Genomic DNA, 22,815 nt, shown 5'->3' with positions numbered 1-22,815 from the left:
CTCTACTTTGCCATTCTGATCTGATCATTAATCTCTTCCTCATGCCTGATGCCAACTTTACCTCAATGATATAAACCCTCTTCTGACACATAAATCATAATCTCCCCTATCACGGAAGAGCCGTGAAAAACGCAATCGGTTTTCTGCACCGATTGTCGTTAACGGGACAATCCAAATTGGATGTGTAGTCCTAAGCAGAGTGCAGCCTTGGTGCATTCCTTTGTGAATCTGGCATCTCAGCTGATAAACAGAGTTTTCTTTTCATGAAGTCCCTTTTGTCTTTGACTGTCCCAATGTTTGTTTAATTACCTGTTCAAAAGGAGTTCCCTCAGGGACCAATGACACCGAGGTGTGAAAAGCTTTTGCCAGCAGCAACCCCAAATGGCAAAGCTTTTGCTGGCTTCCTTTATGGACAGGATAAACCCAGCAGCAGAACAGACTGGCTGCCTATGCTGAGAGCAGATTGAAAATAGATGCAATGTATGATTTTTGCGTGTCTCAGGAATACCGTACCCAGGACAGTTATGGGAGTTATATCATTTGATTTGTGGTGTCTTGCTGAACATTTTGATACCAATATGGGGGGCCGGGGTAAACCACAACCAAGTTATTAAACTTCTCACAAACTGGTCATGCTATGGTAGCCAAATTTGAAGTCATATGAATTGTCATATTCAGAGGATTATGAATCTGTCATCAGCACAAATATGGCATTGATCATTTTTGACTTAAAGTGTTTCACACTTTAAACCTAACAATCTCTCTCCAAGGAGATGGACTGTGATTGGTTTGTAAACCAGAGGGGGCCGGCTTTGTCCCACCCCAAAAATAGCTTCCATAAAATCAGGATGCTTACAGGGAGTGGCAGTCCTACCCTTGAGTAACATCACCTGATCAGGCCAGCCAGAGGAGCACGTGGCTGGCAGCCATTTTCCTGAACTGAAACAAAGGACTTTGACTGGTTTCCACAAAGGGACATATATCTCCTAAACTTAAGTATCCATTTATTTCCTTCCTTTTTATTTTACACTGGGTTACTTTTCTCTTTAATCGTTAATTTTAATGATTTTCTGTATATATTAAATATTTATATTGCATTTATTAATAAAAGACTTCTAAGTCATTTATTTCTCAGCTGCACCTACTATTCAGCCACACAGAATGAATCCTAGCTTACTGAAGAGTCGCTACTACTGTCCGTACAGTCGGATTAGTGTGTGTGTTCTGTTTTATTCGCAGGTATTAGAATCAGTGAGGTTAGGTCCTCTGTCCTTCTACAGAGGTGGTGGCAGCTTTGTACCCTAAAATAGTGTGTAGTTTGTGTTACTGTAACACGGAAGCTCCCTTCTCGCCTGTCTGCTGCCAAAATTTCAACGGTTTCAGCTCACTGATTGCATCCAAGAGGTTGGACAGTCTGTGGTTGGACAGTCTGTGGGTTAGAATACATTGGAAAGCACTGAGCGATCAGGTCACTAGGGGGCCTGTGAAATCCCATCTTTGAATGCCACCCCCCCCCCCCCCCCACCTTCTGATGCTTAACTCCCTAGCGTAAATGTGAAAAAGATGTTGGGTAAATCACGTGCAGGACTAAGCCTCTGCAGATGCATACCAGGGCCCTCACACCTACGGCCTTTAGGCTTCAGACACTGTGCTCACTCCAGTTACAGAGTCTACTCACGCATCTTACCTATCTTCACTCGGTTGGTGACATGGATAGCGTTTGCGGACAGCCAGCACTTTTTTTTTTTACATGGATCTCTCCCCACGCTTACATTAGCAGGCGTGGCACTCAAATTACTCCTCTCAAACGCTCTAACCCTTAGTGCAAAATCCAACTCCCCTACCCATCCTTAACCACACTCCTAACCCTAAGGGCCTAACCACACTAGTGCATTGCTTTGCCGATTTCTGCAACACATGTCAGCGCGCGATATGCAAGGACATAGGAAGGGCACAAAAAGCATTTTAAAAATGCACACTTATGCAAGCATACATTTTTATTATGTGTTTTTGTACATTTTTTATAAAACGCATCAGTGTGCTAAAGCCTTAACTGATGCTCCTCTTTCGTTAGCTTCACCCTTAGCAAAAAAAAATGTGCACCAGGGGACAAAACCTTAACAGCTATGGAAAACCTGAAGCTAGCACCCAGATTACCGCTTCAGGGCCAACAGCCATATAATAGCTAAAATCCAGCACCTAAGTTACCCCCCCCCCCTCCCATAGCTGATAGTGGCAGTGCAGCAATGCAATAATTATGGTCAGTGCACAGATCACCTTCTCCAGTGATGGGATAGCTCCAGAGCTCAGCTCTTAGCTATATTGCCAATGTTGTGCACCTCAGCCTCCAGCAGCAAGAATGACTTGCTTCATTTGAGGCCAACTCTGCAATAGTTCAAGTGTACCCGAGGCAACATGTGACACGAGATAAACGTGTATGTAATGTGCTAAACATATTAATAACTAGGCTGTTTTTCTTTTTTATTTTGCTGCTTGAAAGAGTTAATTTTCAGGCATGCAAGTGACAGCTTCTGGATTGTCAGTACCTTATCGGAAATATTGTAAATCTCACTGATTGCCAGAAATGTTATTGCCAGAAAAGTTTTCCTGGCAGAATTCAACTTCTGAAGGCAGGAGAGAGATAGAAAGCCATCGATAGGTTCAAGTATTTTAACTCTGGGGTACTTAATAGACTGCCATTCATCAGAGATAATAAAACAGTCAATGTACTTCGCAAATGTTTAAATATAAAAAAAATCCACAGGCTAAATAAAAAAAATCATATTTAGGAGTAGGAAGATAGATACAATTGTTTATCTCTTTTTGTTTCCGCCTCAGGTTCACTTTAAAGAACAATAACCCCTTGTTATGCTAGTGTGAACAAAACCTAAAAGAAAAAAACTAAAACTAACGATGTACAGTATTTATAGAAAATATTTTGTGCATGCACAGACACAGGCTAATACATTTTTCAAAAAAAAAAAAAAAAAAAAACACAACACAGTACTCAATAACAAAAAGAAGCAGCCATATTCCACTTACAAAGTACATCACAGAGCAAAGCTTTACAAACACAAATGTTGTGACATAATGGATTTAGACATCAGCTTGTAGTAAAAGCACAATGCATACTGCACATATATCAAACTCAATAAGCTTTCCAATTCATGTCATGTGACTGAGATGCAGCACAAAAGCTTTCCAATTCATGTCATGTGACTGAGATGCAGCACAAAAGCTTTCCAATTCATGTCATGTGACTAAGATGCAGCGCTAAAGGACAAATGATGGAAGATGCGCGTTGCTGGACTCCACACATGTACCTGGTACTGGCACAAGATCAGGAAAAGTCTGCACTGCCTTCACTGGAATGATCTGAATAGTTGAGAGCGAGCGTGAACTCACTAGGGACCCATCTGCTGCTGTGAACAGAAATATATAAACACTGTACATGGAAGCATACATGCAGGTTACACAAGAAGCATTAAGACCATTTCGGGCCAATTCAATGCTCTGCATTCAAAACTGTACCTTGTGAACTGGTTAGCGAGACAGAAATAAAGATAAATACAACCTAACATTTACCTCAGTGAAATTCATGACAAACGGCAAATATACAATGGGCCTTACACTATTTTTTTTCTTTCGCTTGGCTTGACTTAACCACTTCACAACTGAGGGGTTTTACCCTTGAAACACCAGAGCAATTTTTACCTTTCAGAGCTCCTTCCATTCATTTGTCTATAACTTTATTATTACTTATCGCAATGAAATGAACTATATCTTTTCTTTTCCGCCACCAATTAGGCTTTCTTTAGGTGGGACATTATGCCAAGAATTATTTTATTCTAAATGTGTTTTAATGGTAAAATAGGAAAAAATGTGGGAAAAAAATTATGTTTCAGTTTTCGGCCATTATAGTTTTTAAATTATGCATGCTACTGTAATTAAAACCCATGAAATTTATTTGCCCATTTGTCCAGGTTATAAAACCGTTTAAATTATATCCCTATCACAATGTTTGGCACCAATATTTTATTTGGAAATAAAGGTGCATTTTTTCAGTTTTGCATCCATCCCTAATTACAAGCCCATAGTTTATAAAGTAACAGTGTTATACCTTCTTGACATAAATATTTAAAAAAGTTCAGTCCCTAAGGTAACTATTTATGTTTTTTTTATTGTAATTTTTTTTTTCTTTTTAATTACAAAACAAAAAAAAATTGGGGAGTGTGGGAGGTAATGAGTTAATTTATTGTGTAAAACTAATGTATGTGTATATGAAAAATGCTTTAGGGTGTAGTTTTATTATTTGGCCACAAGATGGCCACAGGGATTTTTTTTGTTCATGCGACCTGCAAGCGTCCGGAAGGACGCTTGCAGGAAGCACAATGAGGCTGGGAAAATCACAATTATCGCGCTGCTTCTCATAGAAGCAGCCAATCATTGCGGAGGCTTAGATCAAAGAACGGGAACTGTTTTTCCCATTCATTGATCTCCGTGCGAGTCGGGCGGTGACGTGCACGAGCGGCGGGAGTGCGGACAGCGGCGGTAGCGCAGGAGGTGCGGATATCTCCATCAATGGGGGTGAAAGGATGGAAAAAGGGACGGAGATATCAGCACCAGTGGGGGTAAAGTGGTTAAATTCAAATAACTAAAGAAAACATTAACTAAAGAGATTATGATTTTAAACTATCCTGAATGTACCTGGCTACTCGAAGTAGAAACAGCCAAAGAAAAAATGCTGTGTCTTTCACCAGAGGCATAGCTGAGAAGCTTTGGGTCCCAGTGCAAGTTTTACATTCGGCCCCCAAAGCATTCTTCAACTGTACAATAAAACCTGCTAAGGAAATCCACAGTATGAGCGGTGTAAGCAGAGGAGGGGAACAGTTTGTTAATAATTACCCCTATTCAAAGCATACTGTATATTGAAGTGATCATTAACAGCATGGCACCATTGAATAGCTAAGATTGCGGTTGAGGAAGGGCCTCTCGTGGGCCATTCTGGTCCAAGGGCCCCGATGCCGTCGCAACCTCTACATCCCCTATTGCCAAGCCACTGCCTTTCACACCTCTCCCCCATGATGGTGCAAAAATATCATACAATATTCAACTGCGATACTGAAATGAATAACACTCCATTCCAGGTTTTATTATTATTAATAATAATAATAATAATATGATGCATGTTGGGAGGCAACTTTAGTTGTATGGAGGTTCTTCACAATAAAGCTGCTCAACCAGTTAACAATTTAATATTTATGCTTGTCTAACTAAATTACCTGTTTACCTATAGTCTAAAAGGAGACAGCTAAGGGGAACCATAGTCATGTATTACAGAATAACCAAATCTAATCCTAAAGCAACATACGGTATATATGGTAGTTTGTTACACTACTATGCAGGATAGGTATACATTAACTCTTTCCAATCCAATACCAGACTATGGCCAACATCGGACTTTTCCTGCATAGGTCCATTGTAGGACACAGTCCAACATAGGAAAAATAGCTGCCACTAGATTGTGCTGTTGTCTGATAAAATCCAGCACAGCATTAGTCCCTCCAGATCAAAGTGTCAGACCAAGTTCAACACTTTGAATGCTGCTGGCCGCTGCCTCCGAAGCTGCCCCTTGTACAGTAATTTCAATAGCGCATTTGGGCTACTGACCAGTGGAGGCCATTGCCAAATATAGTCCGAAACGGCATGCTCCTAGGTGGATCAAATCGAGCACGGCTCAGGATTACATGGCACATGCGCAAGGGGAGGAGCAACAGCACATGAGCTGATGCCGGCCCTTCCCCTTATGTCAGGTCACCTCCTCTCTCTAGAGAGGAAGGCTTTTGGGGGGGGGGGGGGTTTGGGGCGTGGGCAATCAAGAAATTGGATTGGAAAGGGCTGATACATTATGTATGTATGTATGTATGTATGTATGTATGTATGTATGTATGTATGTATGTATGTATGTATGTATGTATGTATGTATGTATATATATATATATATATATATATATATGTATATATATATATATATATATATATATATATATATATATATGTATGTATATTTATTTTAGTTTTCTTCACTACTATGCAGGGCAGGGATACATTAGTGCATAATGCTATGCAAGTGGCCCTTTTCAGGTTAGCAGGAAATCAGGGCGCTGCCATAGGCACCCATCGAACTAGCGGTTTCAAATTACACCTCAATGCTGCTATTTCAATGGGCACCTATGGCGGCACCCCCCAAAAATTGTTTTTTTATTTTTTTTTCAAGGTTAGGCGTCAGGTGTCTGTGGGGGGGGGGGGGGGGGGGTGTTTAGGTTAGGTGTCAGGTGTCTGTGCGAGGGGGGCGTTTCGGGTTAGGCGTCAGGTGTCTGTTTTGGGTGTTTAGGGTTAGGTGTCAGGTGTCTGTGCGAGGGGGGCGTTTAGGGTTAGGCGTCAGGTGTCTGTGCGAGGGGGGCGTTTAGGGTTAAGCTGCAGCGGGGGGTTCTGTGTGAGAGTAGGGTTAGGTTTCGATGTAGTAAAATATCGGTACTTGATACCAATATTTTATGATCCTCCTTTACACTTTGATAGTAGAATATCTGTAACTTTACCAATATTCTACTGTTGGCTTTCCTTAGTGCCTACATTTCCAGGCACCCTTTTATTACGTACGCCTTTTCAGGGTGTATATGCATGTAACCAGAGGTTGAGATGATTTGATCAGTACTTCCAACAGTCTCCTAAAGAAATTTTTTTCTTTATTAAATAAGAAAAAAATAAAACCTGTACATGAAAAAAATATCAAGAAAGAGATGTTCTCTGTGGCACAAGGGTGTATCAGCTCAGCTGCGTAAATTAACCAAACAAGTTCTACTTCACTAGGTAATTATTAGTAATTACTGAACTGAGCTGAGGCCTGCCCTGCCCTAAACAAAACAATTTAAGTAAATGACCATGACAGGAGAATATTCATCATGCTGTGGCTGCCATTTCTATTAGGAGGTGTAATAACAACCTCTAAATATTTTAAAGTAAACCTGCGCTGAAAGTTACGAGAGCTGCCATTGTCTTGATTATCCTAATCCTTTCATTTTACACTTCCAGGCACTGCCCCAGATCCTCTGACTTCTGTGATTGTGCACTTAATACTACAGCAATTGGGAACTTGCTGTATTTTTCAGGCCATAAGACGCTCCTGACTATAAGACTCGCCTTGGTTTAGAGGGCAACATCCAGGGGGAAAAAAACTAAACCCGGTGTGTCTATGGTGCAGTGGCATCTTGAGGATGTTCTCCCCCCAATTATTATGCCCCTCTTGTACCTTTTGTGTCCTCGTGCCATCCCCTGTCGCCCCTTTGCTCCTCTTGTGACCTACTACTCTGTCCCCTGTGCTGCCCTATGTCCCCTTGTATCATCCTTTGCTCCACTTGTGACCTCCTCTGTCCACTTTGCTCCTCTTGTGACCTATTCAATCCCCGTGTCCTCCTAAGTCTCCTTGTATCCTCTATTGCCCCCCTTGTGACTCCTGTGTCCAGCTGCTTCCCCCATCCTGAATAACTGCATCCATTCCCCTCCCCCCTGCCAGCTACCAACCCCACTCAGTCCTGCCTGTCTGATGGCTCAGCTGTCCCGCACCAGACATCTGATATCATCCAAGCGGAACAAGCGATACATTGGATGTTCAGTCCCAGAACGTGCTGCAGAGGGGAGGGGCAGAGCAGCTGTATACACAGAAAGACTGGAGCTTATGGCCATGCGGGCAAGACTACAGCTTGGTCGTTGGGTCCAATCACTACTCTCCATCAGTAGCAGTGACCTATCATACATATGGAGGGAAAAGGTGGCGTGGATAATGGTGGATTTTGCAGCAGGGAGGTCAGATAGGATTAGGCATCGGTAGAGCTCATGTAAGTACAGTGTTTGGTTAAGTGTTAATTATTGGCGGATTTTGTGGCAGGGGGACTCGTGAGAACAGGGTTAGGTGTTAATAAAATACTAGTAAAAATTACCAATATTTTAATCAGAATTACCTGCCGACTATAGTGATCCCCGGAGTCCAAATTGCCACTGCACCCTTTTTTACTTGTATGCATTTTTTTTAAAGGAAAGAAGATCATTGATTTGGAACAATCACTTACAGGGGAATTGAAGAAATAGGATATGCTATACAGGGATGGTCAATAAGGCGAGATGCAAATCATTTTGAGTTGATGCAGGGTTATGCAAATTTTATATGCAAATGTATGCAGCTTGGTTCATTTTCAAGGTGCATATATTTGCAACTCAAATTATTTGCATCTTATTGACCAACCTTAATGCTATATGCTTATGATTAGACCAGAGCCGGGACAAGGTCCTCCAGCACCCAAGGCTGAGACACCAAAGTGCGCCCCTCCATCCCTGCCACCCAGCCCAGCCGTCACACACTGATTGCTATTAGACTAAGAGGCGCCACAGGGCCCACAACCTCCCCAACACCTTAATATCTAGTTATATGGCTTGCAGTCACTGCCATGTATCCCCTTTTCTTATTTCTTTCTGCTTCAAACACAATTAGGAATGACAGCTGAATGAATTCTGCGCCCCCTCCTACACTGCGCCCTGAGGCTGGAGCCTCTCCAGCCTATGCCTCGGCCCGGCCCTGGATTAGACGTTCACTGCCTCCCTTTATGTCTTATATTAAAGTGGATCCGATGTGAACTTTTACGCATTGCATAATTGTGTTCCTTTCCTATTGTTTATGGGCATTCCTCAAGCCAAATACTTTTTTGTTTTTGTTTTAATACTCTAATTCCCTATAAGCTAAATAAACCACGCCCAAAGGTTTTCAGAGAGCCTTGGCAGTAGTAAGGGCTCATGGGAGCTCAGTCTGGGCAGGAGGTGGATGAGGTGTTACTAGCCATTGATTTCAGAGGCAGAGGGGAGGAGGGGGGGATTAGGTTTTTTTCACAGGCTGAATGCTCAAGATACAGATAAGCCTGCCTCTGTGTAATGTTTACAAACAACATGGCTGCTGTCATTGTATCACAGGAAGACATAATCATTTCCTATTAAAGCTGTTTGCAGCTAGATTTGCTGTGTCTAAACTTTAGAGAAGATAAATAGACAAGTTACTTGTTATAGTTAGTTTTTCATCTCGGATCCGCTTTAAGCTACAATTTGTATTTTCAGTAATATCGCCTTCCTGGTAGTAGCACAAGTAGGGTATCTCACGCAGCCAATATCTTCCGGATAGCTGAAGCTGATGTGTTTATGTCTAGTCTCACGCACGCAAAGTTCCCCTCCTACAGAACATCGTGCTCCAGAAATAGAATGAAATAAAATTAAGTGTAAGTAAACAAGTTTAAATTCATTTTCTTCCTGTGAGCAGATGTGTTTATGGTAGGAGTATTGTCTTTTCAGCTTAGCATAACTAGACTCAGGAAATCTATGCATTTTATTACAGCACATCCGCATGCCTATTGGGAATAAGTGTCAAGACCTTTTCTATTTACCTTAGCAGACTGATGTGTTAGAGGCCAAGTACATGCATGTAAGTGGTATCATCCTAAGCACACAGCTTGACAGCTTATGATATCATGACTCATTCTTACTTACTAAGCTGGTTATCAACTTACAGAACGGCTTTTTCAACCTCATCTGCATTTTTATGTACAGAAGTGCAGCATCAAAGGGCTTTAAAAAGTCAAAATAAAAGGATTCCGAACTGTGGTGTGAAGAATACTAAGAAATAATTTAATGGGAGTCTCTTGATATGGGAAGACTGCCACGTAAAGAAGATAAAAAATATGTAACTGGTTTTATCCTCTGAGGACTGCCTGGATATTGTTTCCCTATATCCAGAAGACTGAAAACCCACCTGTTCAGTTTGGCATTTGCAGAAATATAATTTTTGTTGTGTGAATACTTCATCCTACTACCAATTACTGAATCTGAGAGCCTAAGAGCTTTGAGTCCTATGGGAGAAAAGTGCTATAGAAATGTTATTGTATTGTAAGATATGGGCTGCAGATTGAGCTGACACCAATATACCCAAGTGATGCCCAAGGAAGCTAAAGGTGGCCACACATCAGGTGACTTGGCGGCCAATCGACCATCCAATTCCATTATAATCGAATATGATAAAAATCGGTGCCGCCAAGTGCATGCCCGATCAATAATGCAACAAATTCCCGGCCGCAATGGGTTGCATGAATCGGTCAGGCACGCTGCAAGATGTAGTGCCGACTTTCTCGGTCAATAACGGCGAGTGATATTGGAACAAGTGTCAAACGTGACGAAAAAGCCGTTGGCTCTGGGCGCAGTGCTTTGTTCATACAGGTGTACATGGTTGCTGGAGTAATGTTGACGCGTGTGACGTCACCCACATACCCCGGCAATCACAAAGGGCGCATGTAAATGGTATAAGTAAAGAAAAAGCTATTGTATTAATAGCGACACTGCTGAAATGCCAAAATTTTCAGGAACCTTGAAGTGAACCTAATGCTAGGTACACACGATGAGATTTCTGGCAGATTCATTGTCAGCGCAATTATTTCCAACAGGTCTGATCTGATTTCAGATGGATTCTCCATAGAAGTGAACGGAAAAATGGATCAGAAATCAGATTGGACATGTTGGAAATAATTGATCTGTCAATCTCTGTGTGTACCTAGCATAAAGTAAAAAACTAAAAAAAAACCTGCTTATTTACTTACTTCGGGCTTCTTCCAGCCCCCTGAAGTCCTCCCGCTTCCTGCTCATCATTCCCGCGCTCAGCCGTTCCTCCGCGGTCACCCTCTGTAATCAGTTGGCTGGCCTTGGAGGGGGACAGCAAAGGAAGGGCAGAATGCAGGACGACGGCAAGGGACCAGGAAGACTTCAGGGGGCTGTAAAAAGCCCCATGTAAGTAAACAGGCATTTATTTATTTTTGTTACTTTAGGTTTTCCTTTAAAGCGGATCCGAAATGAAAAACGAACTATAACAAGTAACTTGTCTATATATCTTATCTAAAGTTTAGATAGTTTAAACAGCAAATATAGCTGCAAACAGCTTTAGTAGAAAATGATTATTTCTTCCTGTGATACAATGACAGCAGCCATGTTGTTTGTAAACATTACACAGAGGCAGGCTTATCTGTATCTTGATCACTAAGCCTGTGAAAAAAAACCTAATCCCCCTCCTCCCTCCCCCTCTGAAATCAATGGCTAGTAACACCTCCTCCTCCTCCTGCCCAGACTGAGCTCCCATGAGCCCTTGCTACTGCCTTGGCTCTCTGAAAACCTGTGGGCGTGGTTTATTTAGTTTATAGGGAATTAGAGTATTAAAACAAAAACAAAAAAGTATTTGGCTTGAGGAATGCCCTATAAACAATAGGAAAGGAACACAATTATGCAATCAGTAAAAGTTCACCTCGGATCCACTTTAAGGCAGTGTTCCCCAACCCTGTCCTCAAGTACCACCAACAGTGCATGTTTTGTTGCAATCCACAGAGGTAGATAATAAGCTCTGCTGAGACACTAATTACCTCACCTGTGCATGTTTGTGGTTTTCTGCAATTTTTTTTTGGGTACACGCAGCTAGCACATTGCTAGCTGCGTGTACTGCCTGATCACCGCCACTCCACGCCAATTCGCTGCTACCCGCCGCACCGCCGCCCCCCCCCCCCCCCCCCAGACCCCATGCGCAGCGCTGAGGGGTGGTTCGGGACTCCCTTTGACGTCACGACGTCGATGACGTCATCCCACCCGTCGCCATGGCGACAGGGGAAGCCCTAATGGAAATCCTGTTCAGAACGGGATTTCCAGACGGGCTTGATAGCCGGAGGCGATCGAAGAGGGTGGGGGGATGTCGCTGCACAGCGGCTGTCATGTAGCTAGCACTAGGCTAGCTACAGGATTTAAAAAAAAAAAATAGTGCTGCGCTGCCCCCTGGCGGTTTTAGTTGACCGCCAGGCAGGTTAAAGAGACACTGAAGCGAAAAAAAAAATTATGATATAATTAATTGGTTGTGTAGTAAGAGTAATTACTAGAACATTGGTAGCAAAAGAATATTATCATATTTTTATTTTCAGTTATACAGCTTTTTTTTTTTATAACATTGCATCATTCTCTAATACTTGCAGTTTACACACTACTCAGCATTCTAAAAGTTTTTGCAGAACAGGCAGTGAACTTTTGACCTGTCCTGAACTGTTTTCTGCAAAAGAAAAACATAATACAGTTGAGATAACCTAATCAGAAGTCAGAGCTCTCCAGACTTTCAAAGGCGCAGAGCTCAATGGCTCTTTTGCATAGATAACAACTGGAGTTTCTTAACTCTTCCTGTACTGGAAACAAATATTAGACTTCTGTCTCTGCTCCTAATGCTTTATTTCTTAGCTGTACTACACAACCAATTCATTATATCATAATTTTTTTTTTCGCTTCAGTGTCTCTTTAAAGAGGAACTGTAACGACAAAACGGCCCCTGGGGGGTACTCACCTCGGGTGGGGGAAGCCTCAGGATCCTAATGAGGCTTCCCACGCCGTCCTGCGTCCCTCGGGGGTCTCGCTGTAGCCCTCCGTACAGCCGTGACGCAATATTTACCTTCCTGGCTCCTGCGCAGGCGCTCTGATGCCTCTCGGCGCCGAAGTAGGCGGAAATACCCGATCGCCGTCGGGTCTGCTCTACTGCGCAGGCGCAAGTTTCCGGCGCCTGCGCAGTAGAGCGGACCCGACAGGGATCGGGTATTTCCGTGCCGAAAGTCGCCACAGCGCCCCCGCTGGAGCCAGCAAAGGTAAATATTGAACTGACAGTCGGCACAGTCGCCGGCTGTTCGGAGGGCTGCGGCGAGACCCCCGTGGGACAGAGGACGGCGTGGGAAGCCTCATTAGGATCCGGAGGCTTCCCCCACCCGAGGTGAGCACCCCCCAGGGGAGGTTTTTGTTGTTACAGAGTCTCTTTAAGGGGTTAAATAAAAAAACAAAATATATTTTGGCTCCCTATCAAAAACACATAGCTGTTAAACTGCACTTAAAAGTATATCCATTTTTTTTTTAACTTTACTGTCATTTTTAATGACACATACAGTATATTTTCAGTAATATGACTCACCTTTCTCCTGCATGTTGCAGCTGGGCGTTACTCCATTCACCACATTGTTTGATATGCTTACTTCATTGTCTGCAGCACAGATGTAAACAAAGCTACTGTAAGTACATTTGCCACAGTGAGCACAGAAATCTGTCCACACATTCAAAATCAACCTAGTATAAATATAAAAAGGTAAAAGCAAACTGTATGAAGCAAAAAAAAGGAGTGCTTTGGTTTTTCCTATTCTACCCCTTTTTAGGATAGATGGAAACACATTTTGTAACTGGGAAAGCTTCAAATTTTATGTAAAAATTATCAGACTTGTAACTAAGTAATTAATGAGCAAATTAAGCAGAGAAAGTTTGGTACTTCCCCCTGCACACAGCAGAATATTTATAGGTAGGTCAGTATTTAGTTCCCTAAAACACAATCTGATAATTCTTGATGGCAATCTTATCAATTAGCAGCTAATTAAAGTGAATAGTTTTACAGCATTACCCTTTCACAGTAACTTGGAAACCAGTAATGTTTTTAGCTATTAAGCAGCCCATACACTCAGCCGATTTTCTGGCCGACCGATCGATCCCGATCGATCGACAATCGGTTGGCCAATCGACCGATCGACGGCCGATTTCGATCGATTTCGATGGATTTCCATCGAACTTGCAGGGTGGAAAATTTAGGTCGATCTGATGAGATTGCTTATCAGTTTGCATTGGCCTTAATGGAAATCTGATGGCAAAAAAATGCCATCAGATCGAATTTCAATAGATTTCAAACTGAAATCTATTGGAATTCTATCCTGGTAAAAAATGTTCTAAAAACGCATCAGATAGATCATCAGATGCATTTCTTATCTATCTGCTGCCAATCTGACGAGTGTATGGGCACCTTAAAGGTCATATGCGGAGTCATATGCTGAGTCTGATGCTGTAGAGTTCAGACCATAGATGACTTTAGCTTTACGTTTCATCCCACTTTCAAAGGAGGCGCATTATAGTTAAAAAGTACTATAAAACCTGTAGCAAACGTTTGGGCAATAATTAGTAAATCCATAGCATTCCAACCAAAATACATCCCATAGATAAATATCAAGATATCGTCATAATCAAATTAGATTGAGGTACCTGGAAACAACCTTCTGTTCCTTATGATCGAATTATCAATAGGGTTGATGACATTAGATGTATGGACTATATACACCATTCTACGCATAATAACTTATCTGTGTTCCATGCCCATTGGGACGATTGGTCGCTTACCCGTATGTCCCCAATCTGTGCATGATTATAGGATACCTGGAGTGGTTCGAGTAGGTTTAAGGCTTGTTTCCCACTCATCAATAACGTGTGGCCAGCGGGAGTGGACAGTGTAGTGTCCACTCCAATGGTCTGATGTGATCCGCCTGGGGCACATACGTTTCCCCCACAGGCTATATGAAGAACACATCTGCAATTCCAGGAAAATTGTGGACTGCACAGAAGTGAGGCCCGCTTACTGCAGCTCATGCAATGGATCCACTGCAGAGTGACAAGTGTGAACAGCTGCTATCTCTATATATAATTTCCAAGTGTCCTTGCGTCCGTCCGTGTCAGTGCTTTTTTGCACTGCGCATGTGCAGGGACGGACGCAGAGACACTGCCGAGAGCCGGACATGGCCAGAAGGGGTGGGCGGGCATGCGCGGTGCATGCACACTGCGGATTTGTGGCAGACCTAGCCCGTTTCTAAACAGGCTAAGGTCACTAGTATATAATATAGGAGCCGCTCACAGTCAGTTTTGCAATGAGCGGAGAGTGGACAAAAAAAAATGTCTGTTCTCAGCTCAAGTGGGAACACAGCCCAAATTATGGAGTTTGGTTGATTTTTTGTTTTGGTTTCTCAGTTAGTTTGTAGGGACTTTTCCCTCTATAAAAAGCTCTTGCAGAATTGTTTGTACAACTGGAAGGTTATGTGAGATTATAGACTGCAATTTCCTGTGATTTATACATACGATCATTAAACTACCTTTATCCTTTGTATATTATGACAATTTTGCAATAAAAACGGTTTAGGTTCTGCTTGACACATTTTACAGCTCACAGACTGCTTCTTCGGAGGTCAAAAGTATACAGTACATAATCTTGCATAATCTTGCAATGTAAAATAAAAAACAATCCAATGAGGATTATAATCTCCTAAGGAAGGAAGATTCATGATGGAAAGCCCAACAACATCCAAAAAAACTATCATGTAAGAGGAAGGCATGCATGGAAAAATGGTGCAGGGTGAAGCGAATGATGGCTCACCCTGCTGTAGCCAACCTCCTTTTTGTTCTTAAACTATTCCCGTACTGATTACTCAATCACTAAATTGTTTCCCACAATTTTGGCTGTGGCTATTGGCAACCAGGGATGGGCATTCGAATAGTGTACTACTCAAATTCGGAATTCAAATGAAGTCTAATGACTTCACGTGTGACCACTGGCAACGGGGGGTTAACTTACCCACAAGTCTTTGTGGACGCCTGCGTTTCATTACGCGTCATAGGCGTAATGAAAGTCGCGTTGCACGACTCACTTCCATGCTTCCTTTTTCAAGCCGAAAGGAGGAAGCGTGTTAGTGAGTCATGGAACGCGTCTTTCATTACGCCTATGACGCGTAATGAAACGCAGACGTCAACAAAGACTTCTGGGTAAGTTAACTACCCGCTGCCTATGGTCACACCTGAAGTCATTATACTTTATTTGAATTCTGAATTAGAGTCCAGAAGGACTTGAAATCCCATCCCTGTTGGCGGCACCAAAACTACTCAGTGATAACTGCTATAGCCTTAATTTGCATTATGGCCTATGGCAGTGATCTGTAAACTTGGCTCTCCAGCTGTAAAGGAACTACCAGTCCCACAATGCATTGCAGGAGTCTGACAGCCACAGTCATGACTCATAAAGCCAAAGGAAGAACCTAAATGAGAAGACAAGAGAATAGAATATATATAACCTGTCGCACAAAAAAGCTACATGCACCTAAGAGTTCAGTCTGCTTTTTGACGACATTCAGTTTGTGCCCCATCTATACTACTAAATGTGAAAGGAGGTGGACCTGAGATGAACTTAAACCTGAACTGAACTCAAGTTGAGGGCAAAGGTCTGTGTGCAGAAGCATTTAGACCCCTTTTTACATAGGAGGCTGAAGGCGGTAAATAAACCACCACCGGTCAGCTGCTCCCATGCACTGGCCAGGCACTAGCTAGCGCTCGGCACAGGTGTTGGAAAGGCAGCCCCGCCCCCCCCCCCCATTGAGTCATATCTGAGTGTGGCCAACAAGGCACTCTTTTTGCCACCGGCTAACACCATCATGTGTCAAAAACGTTGACTCGCGTGGTGTTACAAAATTTGTTGATTACACGTAGCCAAAAGGCGCTCGTGGCCAGCAGCCGGGAGGCCTAACTGACAGACAAGCATGCAGTTCAGCTGTCCATGGAAAAGTGGCCTTAAGACCGATACACATAAGCTGATAATTGTCCAGTTAGACATTATGGTGGCTTTGAGAAATACATAGTGTGTTTTAATTCACCAGACACTGCAGGGGCGTAAATATGAATCATTGGCACCCCCCCCCCCCCCCCCCCCCGATATCCACACCCTTTCCCTCACCTACCCCTGGTGACCTTCACAGCCTGCAGGCCCATCTTGCAAGGGTCATAAAACAAGTGTGGCCAACAAAGTCTTCACCCCTATAACAAGTGTAGCAACAAAAGCACCTGATCTAAAGGATGGACCCCTTAATCGGTGAGAGTGAAGTAGTAGCTGGTGACCTCTTACAGCTCTGGCGGCTCCTTTGGTGACAGGGGCTTCTCCCCTGTAGTTACGCCCCTGAGACAATGTAAAATGTGCAGAAATCATAAATCAGTTTACAGATCGGTGATTCCCATACTTGCTCACTGAGGAAAAAAAACCCTGACTGTTAAAACTCCTTCATATTCCATTTGTTTGCTAGTGTGACAGAGCAACAGAAACCATGTTGGATTCCAAACAGCATACCCTCAAGTGATTAATACCACCACTGTGAAGAATCCAACTTGGAACGTGTAACTTAGAAGAACAGTTCTGTACGGCTTAGAGCGCTGTGAGTACTCACCAGAACTCATGCTGAGAGCTGTATACGTCGTCTTCCTCGATGTTTGGATGTATCTGAAAAAGGAAAAAAAGGCAAATGTTTATCTCAACGTGAACTGTGTTCAGCCTTTATCAGCATCATATTCTGTCATAAGTTAGAAGGTATGTGAAAAATCTGCCAGCACAACTTCCTGGGCTTGGATGTCCATTTATGGTCTCCCTGACTACCAAACTTATAAAATCCCATCCTTGCTTATTTAACACCAAGGGAGATCAAGTCCTGAAAAGGACAGTGACAGAAGATGCAGGAAGTGGAGATAAACACAATTATTACATAGTTACATAGTTGTTTTGGTGAGAATAAGACATGCGTTCATCGAGTTGAAACAGAATATGGTATAGCACTAGCCTGCACCAGATGTGCAAGTGGAAATACCGCTACACCCCACAAGCTCCAGGGCAGTGCTCAATCAGGATAGCAGGTCCAAAATAACTGAAAATAAGAGGATTTTCACATTGCCCAAAAGAGCCTTCTTCAGTAGGGTAGTGTAGTGGGGGTGTCTCAGCACCTTGCAGGGAAAAAAATACGCGCGGGAGGCCGCGGGCGGCGCTTCGCGTGCTGGCCGTTTGGCGCACCCGTGCTGGACGGTTTGCGCGGCTTTGTGAATCAGGCCCATGGACTGTTGATTTTTGAACATTATATAAATACCTTCAAATGCAGCTGAACACTGCATTTGCATATTTACCATCTCCCATTTTAGATCGGCAGTCTAGATCCTTAAATTAGGTTATATTTACTTTTTTGAAAAATCGTTTTTCTGATTGATGGATCTATCGAATCATTCGATCGTTTTCATTTAACCCAGTGGTATGTATACTATTGGGATATAAATGTATAATGCATAAGTATTCATTGTATTAACCTATAACGCTGTCGATATAGTTATACTGAGGAGCTCTTTCACTATTGTAGGCACTTTTATTGGCCTGATGAAGCGGGCTTGGACCCGCGAAACGCGTTGCTTGTGCTAAATAAAAATCTTTTGTCATATACAAGGATTTCGTTATTGAGGTAAGCCACCTCATATTATTTCCTCGATTTTAAGCTGTTTTTAGATGCTTTTATTTCAACCAGGGCGTCTCTTTACCTTCAATTGTTCTTCAGTAGGGGACAGCAGGGCTGCGGAGTCGGAGCAATTTTGGGTTCCTGGAATCGGTGGTTTCATAAACTGAGGAGTCAGATGATTTTTGTACCAACTCCACAGCCCTGATAAGTATTTGACTAAGGAGTCGGAGTTGAGGATTTGGAGCAATGTTGGATACCTGGAGTCGGTGGTTTCATAAACCGAAGAGTTGGATGATTTTTGTACCAACTCCATAGCTATGGACTAGTTTTTCCGAAACATGTCAGCTTGTTTAACGCTTGTTGGTTTTGGAGTCGTCCACTAATAAAGAATGCTCTTTTGGTCAACGTGTGGATCATCTCTTCTTACTAGCTTGCACCCTAACATATCTCAGTTGATGCATAGGAAGAAAAAAAACCCTTACAAGACTTAGAACAATTTGATAGAATCCCTGGATCAACACCGCCAAGAATTATCTAGTAATTAAAGGGGCACTACAGCGAAAAACTGTACAATTTAAAATATGTGCAAACATATGCAAATAAGAAATACATTTTTTCCAGAGTAAAATGAGCCATAAATTACTTTTCTCCTATGTTGCTGTCACTTACAGTAGGCAGTAGAAATCTGACGGAAGTTACAGGTTTTGGACTAGTCCATCTCTTTATAGGGGATTCTCAGGGATATATTTATTTTCAAAAGCACTTGGTGAATGGCAGTTGCTCTGTCCAACTGCCAAAAAAAACTGTGTAGGGACTCGAGCAAGGAAGCTGGCCAGCATCATTGTTTAAATCCTTTTTCGGTAATATCTTTATAAAAAATAAACCCTTGCTGAGAATCCCCTATGAAGACATGGACTAGTCCAAAACCTGTCACTTCTGTCAGATTTCTGCTACCTACTGTAAGTGACAGCATTATAGGAGAAAAGTTATTTATGGCTCATTTTACTCTGGAAAAAATGTACTTCTTATTTGTATATGTTTGCACATATTTTAAATTGTATAGTTTTTCGCTGTAGTGCCCCTTTAATTACTAGATAATTCTTGGCGATGTTGATCCAGGGTTTCTATCAAATTGTTCCAAGTCTTGGACATATTTTAAATTTTACAGTTTTTCGCTGTAGTGCACCTTTAAAGCCATGGGTGTCTTTCAATGCAAGGAAAGCATCTAAGCCCCCCATACAATCTGCTCATCAGAGGGCATTATTTACCTACAAATATGGAACGACAGTCACCCAATCTCAAACATCAAAATGGATTGCTGCCTAACAAACAAACAGGACTTACTAACTTGTCATCAATGTCACCTCTAGTTTCTGCAGAGGAAACAGATCTTTTAGGTGAACAGAAAACTGACAGGTGCATGCACAACTAAGGGGAGCTGGATAAGCCACCATGGGGAACATCTTGAGTGTTAGTGTGCCTTGGCCAAGGACCCCTACCGGTTAAGCAAAGGTTCCAGCCAGAATTCAAACCCTGGACTAATACGTCACCAGAACATTACCCTTAAGCTGGCCACTAACTGTCCAATTTCTAGCGAAAAATCGTTCCAGCGATCAGAAATTCTGATCGGATTGGTTGTAAATAATCTCCATTGGTGGACACAATCGATTATGAACGAGTGCAAAAAATGTCGCCCGAATGAATTTTCGTCGAACGAAAATTTGGATTTTCTTGGTGGTCGTGATAGATAGGAAGCAATGATTGGTTAGTTGATGGTGTAGTGAACGATTTTTCATCCGTTCAGAATTTCTGATCGCTCGCATGATTTTTCGCTAGAAATTGGACCGTTAGTGGCCAGCTTTAGAGATGCAATGTATCCATATGTGATACAGGACTTAAATTTATAGCACACATATCACCTTACACTACATATATCAAAATAGGATAAAAAAAAGCAGCAGCAGGCAGGGGCATAACTACAGAAAAGCAGCCTCTGCAACTTGGGGGGTAGTGGGGGGGGGGGGGGGAGGACATGTGCATAGCGGTAAAAGGGCCCCAACTTCTACTACACTCCCTCCGACAAAGGGGGCCATGCTTCAGATCAGGTGTCTTGTGGCTACATTTGTTATGGGTGTGCAGATTATGACATCCACACTTGTTTTATGTCAACCATCACCTGGGTGTGTACTTAAGTATGAATTAATGGCTGTGAGCGTCACAAAGGGTAGGGAAGGGGTGTGAATATAGGAGGAGGGGGCGTTAAGTTTTTGCTGGGGTCCCCCATGATTTGTAGTTGCACTACTGGCAGCAGGCATTACTACATAGCTATGGTAGCGGTTGATCCCCCGCTGCATGTCCAACCACCTACAGGCAACTTATTGCCATGCTCAATCACCCATCCAACCAATAAATTGTTTAAAAGTCAACAGAATTTTTTTGATCTGTTATGTTGGGGTAAGCAGATCACTATCAGATTCAATCAACGTGGTCAAATCTGGCAAAAAACGTCAACATAATAGCGTAGCCAAAATAACAACGTAACCCACCCAAACCATAACACTAAACTAGACTATGCCAGACACAACAGTTATATCGCACTTTTCTCCTGGCGGACTCAAAGCACCAGAGCTGCAGCCACTAGGACACACTATATAGGCAGTAGCAGTGTTAGGGAGACTTGCCTAAGGTCTCCTGCTGAATAGGTGCTGCTTACTGTACAGGCAGAGCCGAGATTTGAACCCTGGTCTCCTGCGTCAGAGGCAGAGCCCTTAACCATTACACCATCCAGCCACCACCATAAACTAGCAGTAGGTGTAAAGCTGCATACCTACTAGGCTTGGTGGGAACTAGGCCATGGGACACGGGAGTCACACCCCTTGTATACAAATAGTAATCCAAGAATGACCTGCACACCAGTATAGTTCAAAACACTGGCCTTTAATCCAGAAGCGCTTTAAAAATACAGCCAAAGCCGAAAATAGTTTTGGGGGTCACATATGGGCCTCTGTGTCACAGCCTTCCTTCGGCTTTAACTCTATTTTGGAAGCACTTCTGGAATAAAGGGCACTTTTTTAAAGCTATACTAGAGTGCAGGTCATATTTGGATTGCTATTTATAACACTTAACTAGTCCACCCAAACAAATTAACCCTGAACCTGACACTCACCCTAAACTACAGCTGTTTTTTTTTTTGTAAAAAAAAAAAAAAAAAAAGAGCAATGAACTGACCAACTAGCAACTACTATTCTCATCCTGTAAGTAAGCATCCTGTAGCATGTGACAGTTTTACAAACCAAAGCTCCAGTCAACTGTACTTCAGGCTACTGGAAGAGCCAAAAATAACTGAATGAAGCACATCAGTTATTATCTTACCCTGCAATATAATATATTTAAAGATATCTGAATAATTCTACGTGAGTGAATAAGCATTTTGTATGCTGCCAAATCCACCATCAAAGGAAATTCCAAAGTAATTATACTTGTGTAAGTTTATGTGGTCTTGTGATGACAGCCTGATGTATACAACCATCACCTGGGTGTGTACTTATGTATGAATGAATGAATGGCTGCCTACAAATCATTCTGGGCGTCTACTCACATGAACATAGAAGCAGACGTGACCAGCCTACCAGGGAACTGGAACAGTCCTATAACCAAGCTCCAGTCCTAAAATGCAGCCCTGGTCTACAAAAAGGAACATTTTAAATTGCTGGCCTTTTAAGAAAGAATCACATTAAATTATGTTGGGCCTGGCTATGGAATAACATTTAAAATAAAAACTGTCTCCAGTCAGCATTCGGACGAATGTATATAAATCAGTCAGATTGCTTTGATTAAAAAAAAAAAAAAAAATGTTGGATGGCAGCCTATGTTGCTCCAACGCCGGTATATATTGCTCAACATTAACAGTACCATTCTATGTGCAGTAATGCGCCCCCATACCATCACAGATGCTAGAGTTAAAACCGTAAACAGAAAACAAGCCAGAGGATCCTTCTCTTTTGACTGATGGACAATTTCTCACTTTACCTCAAGTCCTTCTTAAAGTGTACCAGAGATCTAAGGATATAAAAGTTTTATACATTCCTTGGGCTTCCTCCAGTCCCCTCTGTACCGATCGCTTCCATGCCGTCCTCCTCCTCATTCTCCTGGTAGAAGCCCTGTTAGCACGACCAGTCGGGGCCAGTTTGCTTACGCTTGCACCCCCATCTCGCTCCCGCACCTGGTAGCATTCCGTGCCTGCGTAGTAGTACTTGCCAGGCTCAGAGAACTCCCGGCCATCGGAGCGCAGCGGGGCGTGCGCACGCAACTCGGCCGCACATGAGCAGTACAACCTGACTGGCCAAGCTAACAGGGCTTATACCAGGCAAATGAGGACAGCGTGGGAGCGATCAGTGCGCAGGAGGCTGGAGGAAGCCTCAGGTATAGGTAAAAGGTTTATATTGTTAGATCTCAGGTTCACTTTAAATGTGCTTGGGCCCAGAGAAGGAGGCAGTATTTCTGGATTATATTTGTATATGGTTTGTGGGTCTCATAATAGAAACCTTGTATTTGTACAACCAGCAATGAAATGTGTTCACAGACAGCGATTCTCTAAAGTGTCTCTCACAGA

At 42.6% G+C, this 22,815-nt stretch overlaps 1 protein-coding gene across 46 annotated transcripts in view; it reads right to left on the bottom strand.

Moving 5' to 3' along the window:
• SORBS1 (sorbin and SH3 domain containing 1) overlaps window positions 1-22,815 on the bottom strand; it is a 351,749-nt gene that overhangs the window by 180,735 nt on the left and 148,199 nt on the right. For 43 of the 46 annotated variants that reach the window (XM_068258094.1, XM_068258093.1, XM_068258095.1 and 40 more), the window contains 3 exons: window positions 17,160-17,212; window positions 13,064-13,132; window positions 3,324-3,422 (listed from right to left, as the gene is read on the bottom strand). In XM_068258094.1, the coding sequence (XP_068114195.1) occupies window positions 3,324-3,422; window positions 13,064-13,132; window positions 17,160-17,169 (178 nt within the window). In that variant the 5' untranslated portion in view covers window positions 17,170-17,212. The remainder of the gene's footprint in view (window positions 1-3,323; window positions 3,423-13,063; window positions 13,133-17,159; window positions 17,213-22,815) is intronic. The other 3 variants (XM_068258085.1, XM_068258090.1, XM_068258098.1) reach the window with 2 other exon arrangements.

Source organism: Hyperolius riggenbachi, chromosome 10 (genome assembly GCF_040937935.1).
Source record: "Hyperolius riggenbachi isolate aHypRig1 chromosome 10, aHypRig1.pri, whole genome shotgun sequence".
Classification (NCBI taxonomy): domain Eukaryota; kingdom Metazoa; phylum Chordata; class Amphibia; order Anura; family Hyperoliidae; genus Hyperolius; species Hyperolius riggenbachi.
The sequence above is the reverse complement of the archived record's forward strand: the minus strand, read 5'-3'. Positions and strand labels throughout refer to the sequence as shown.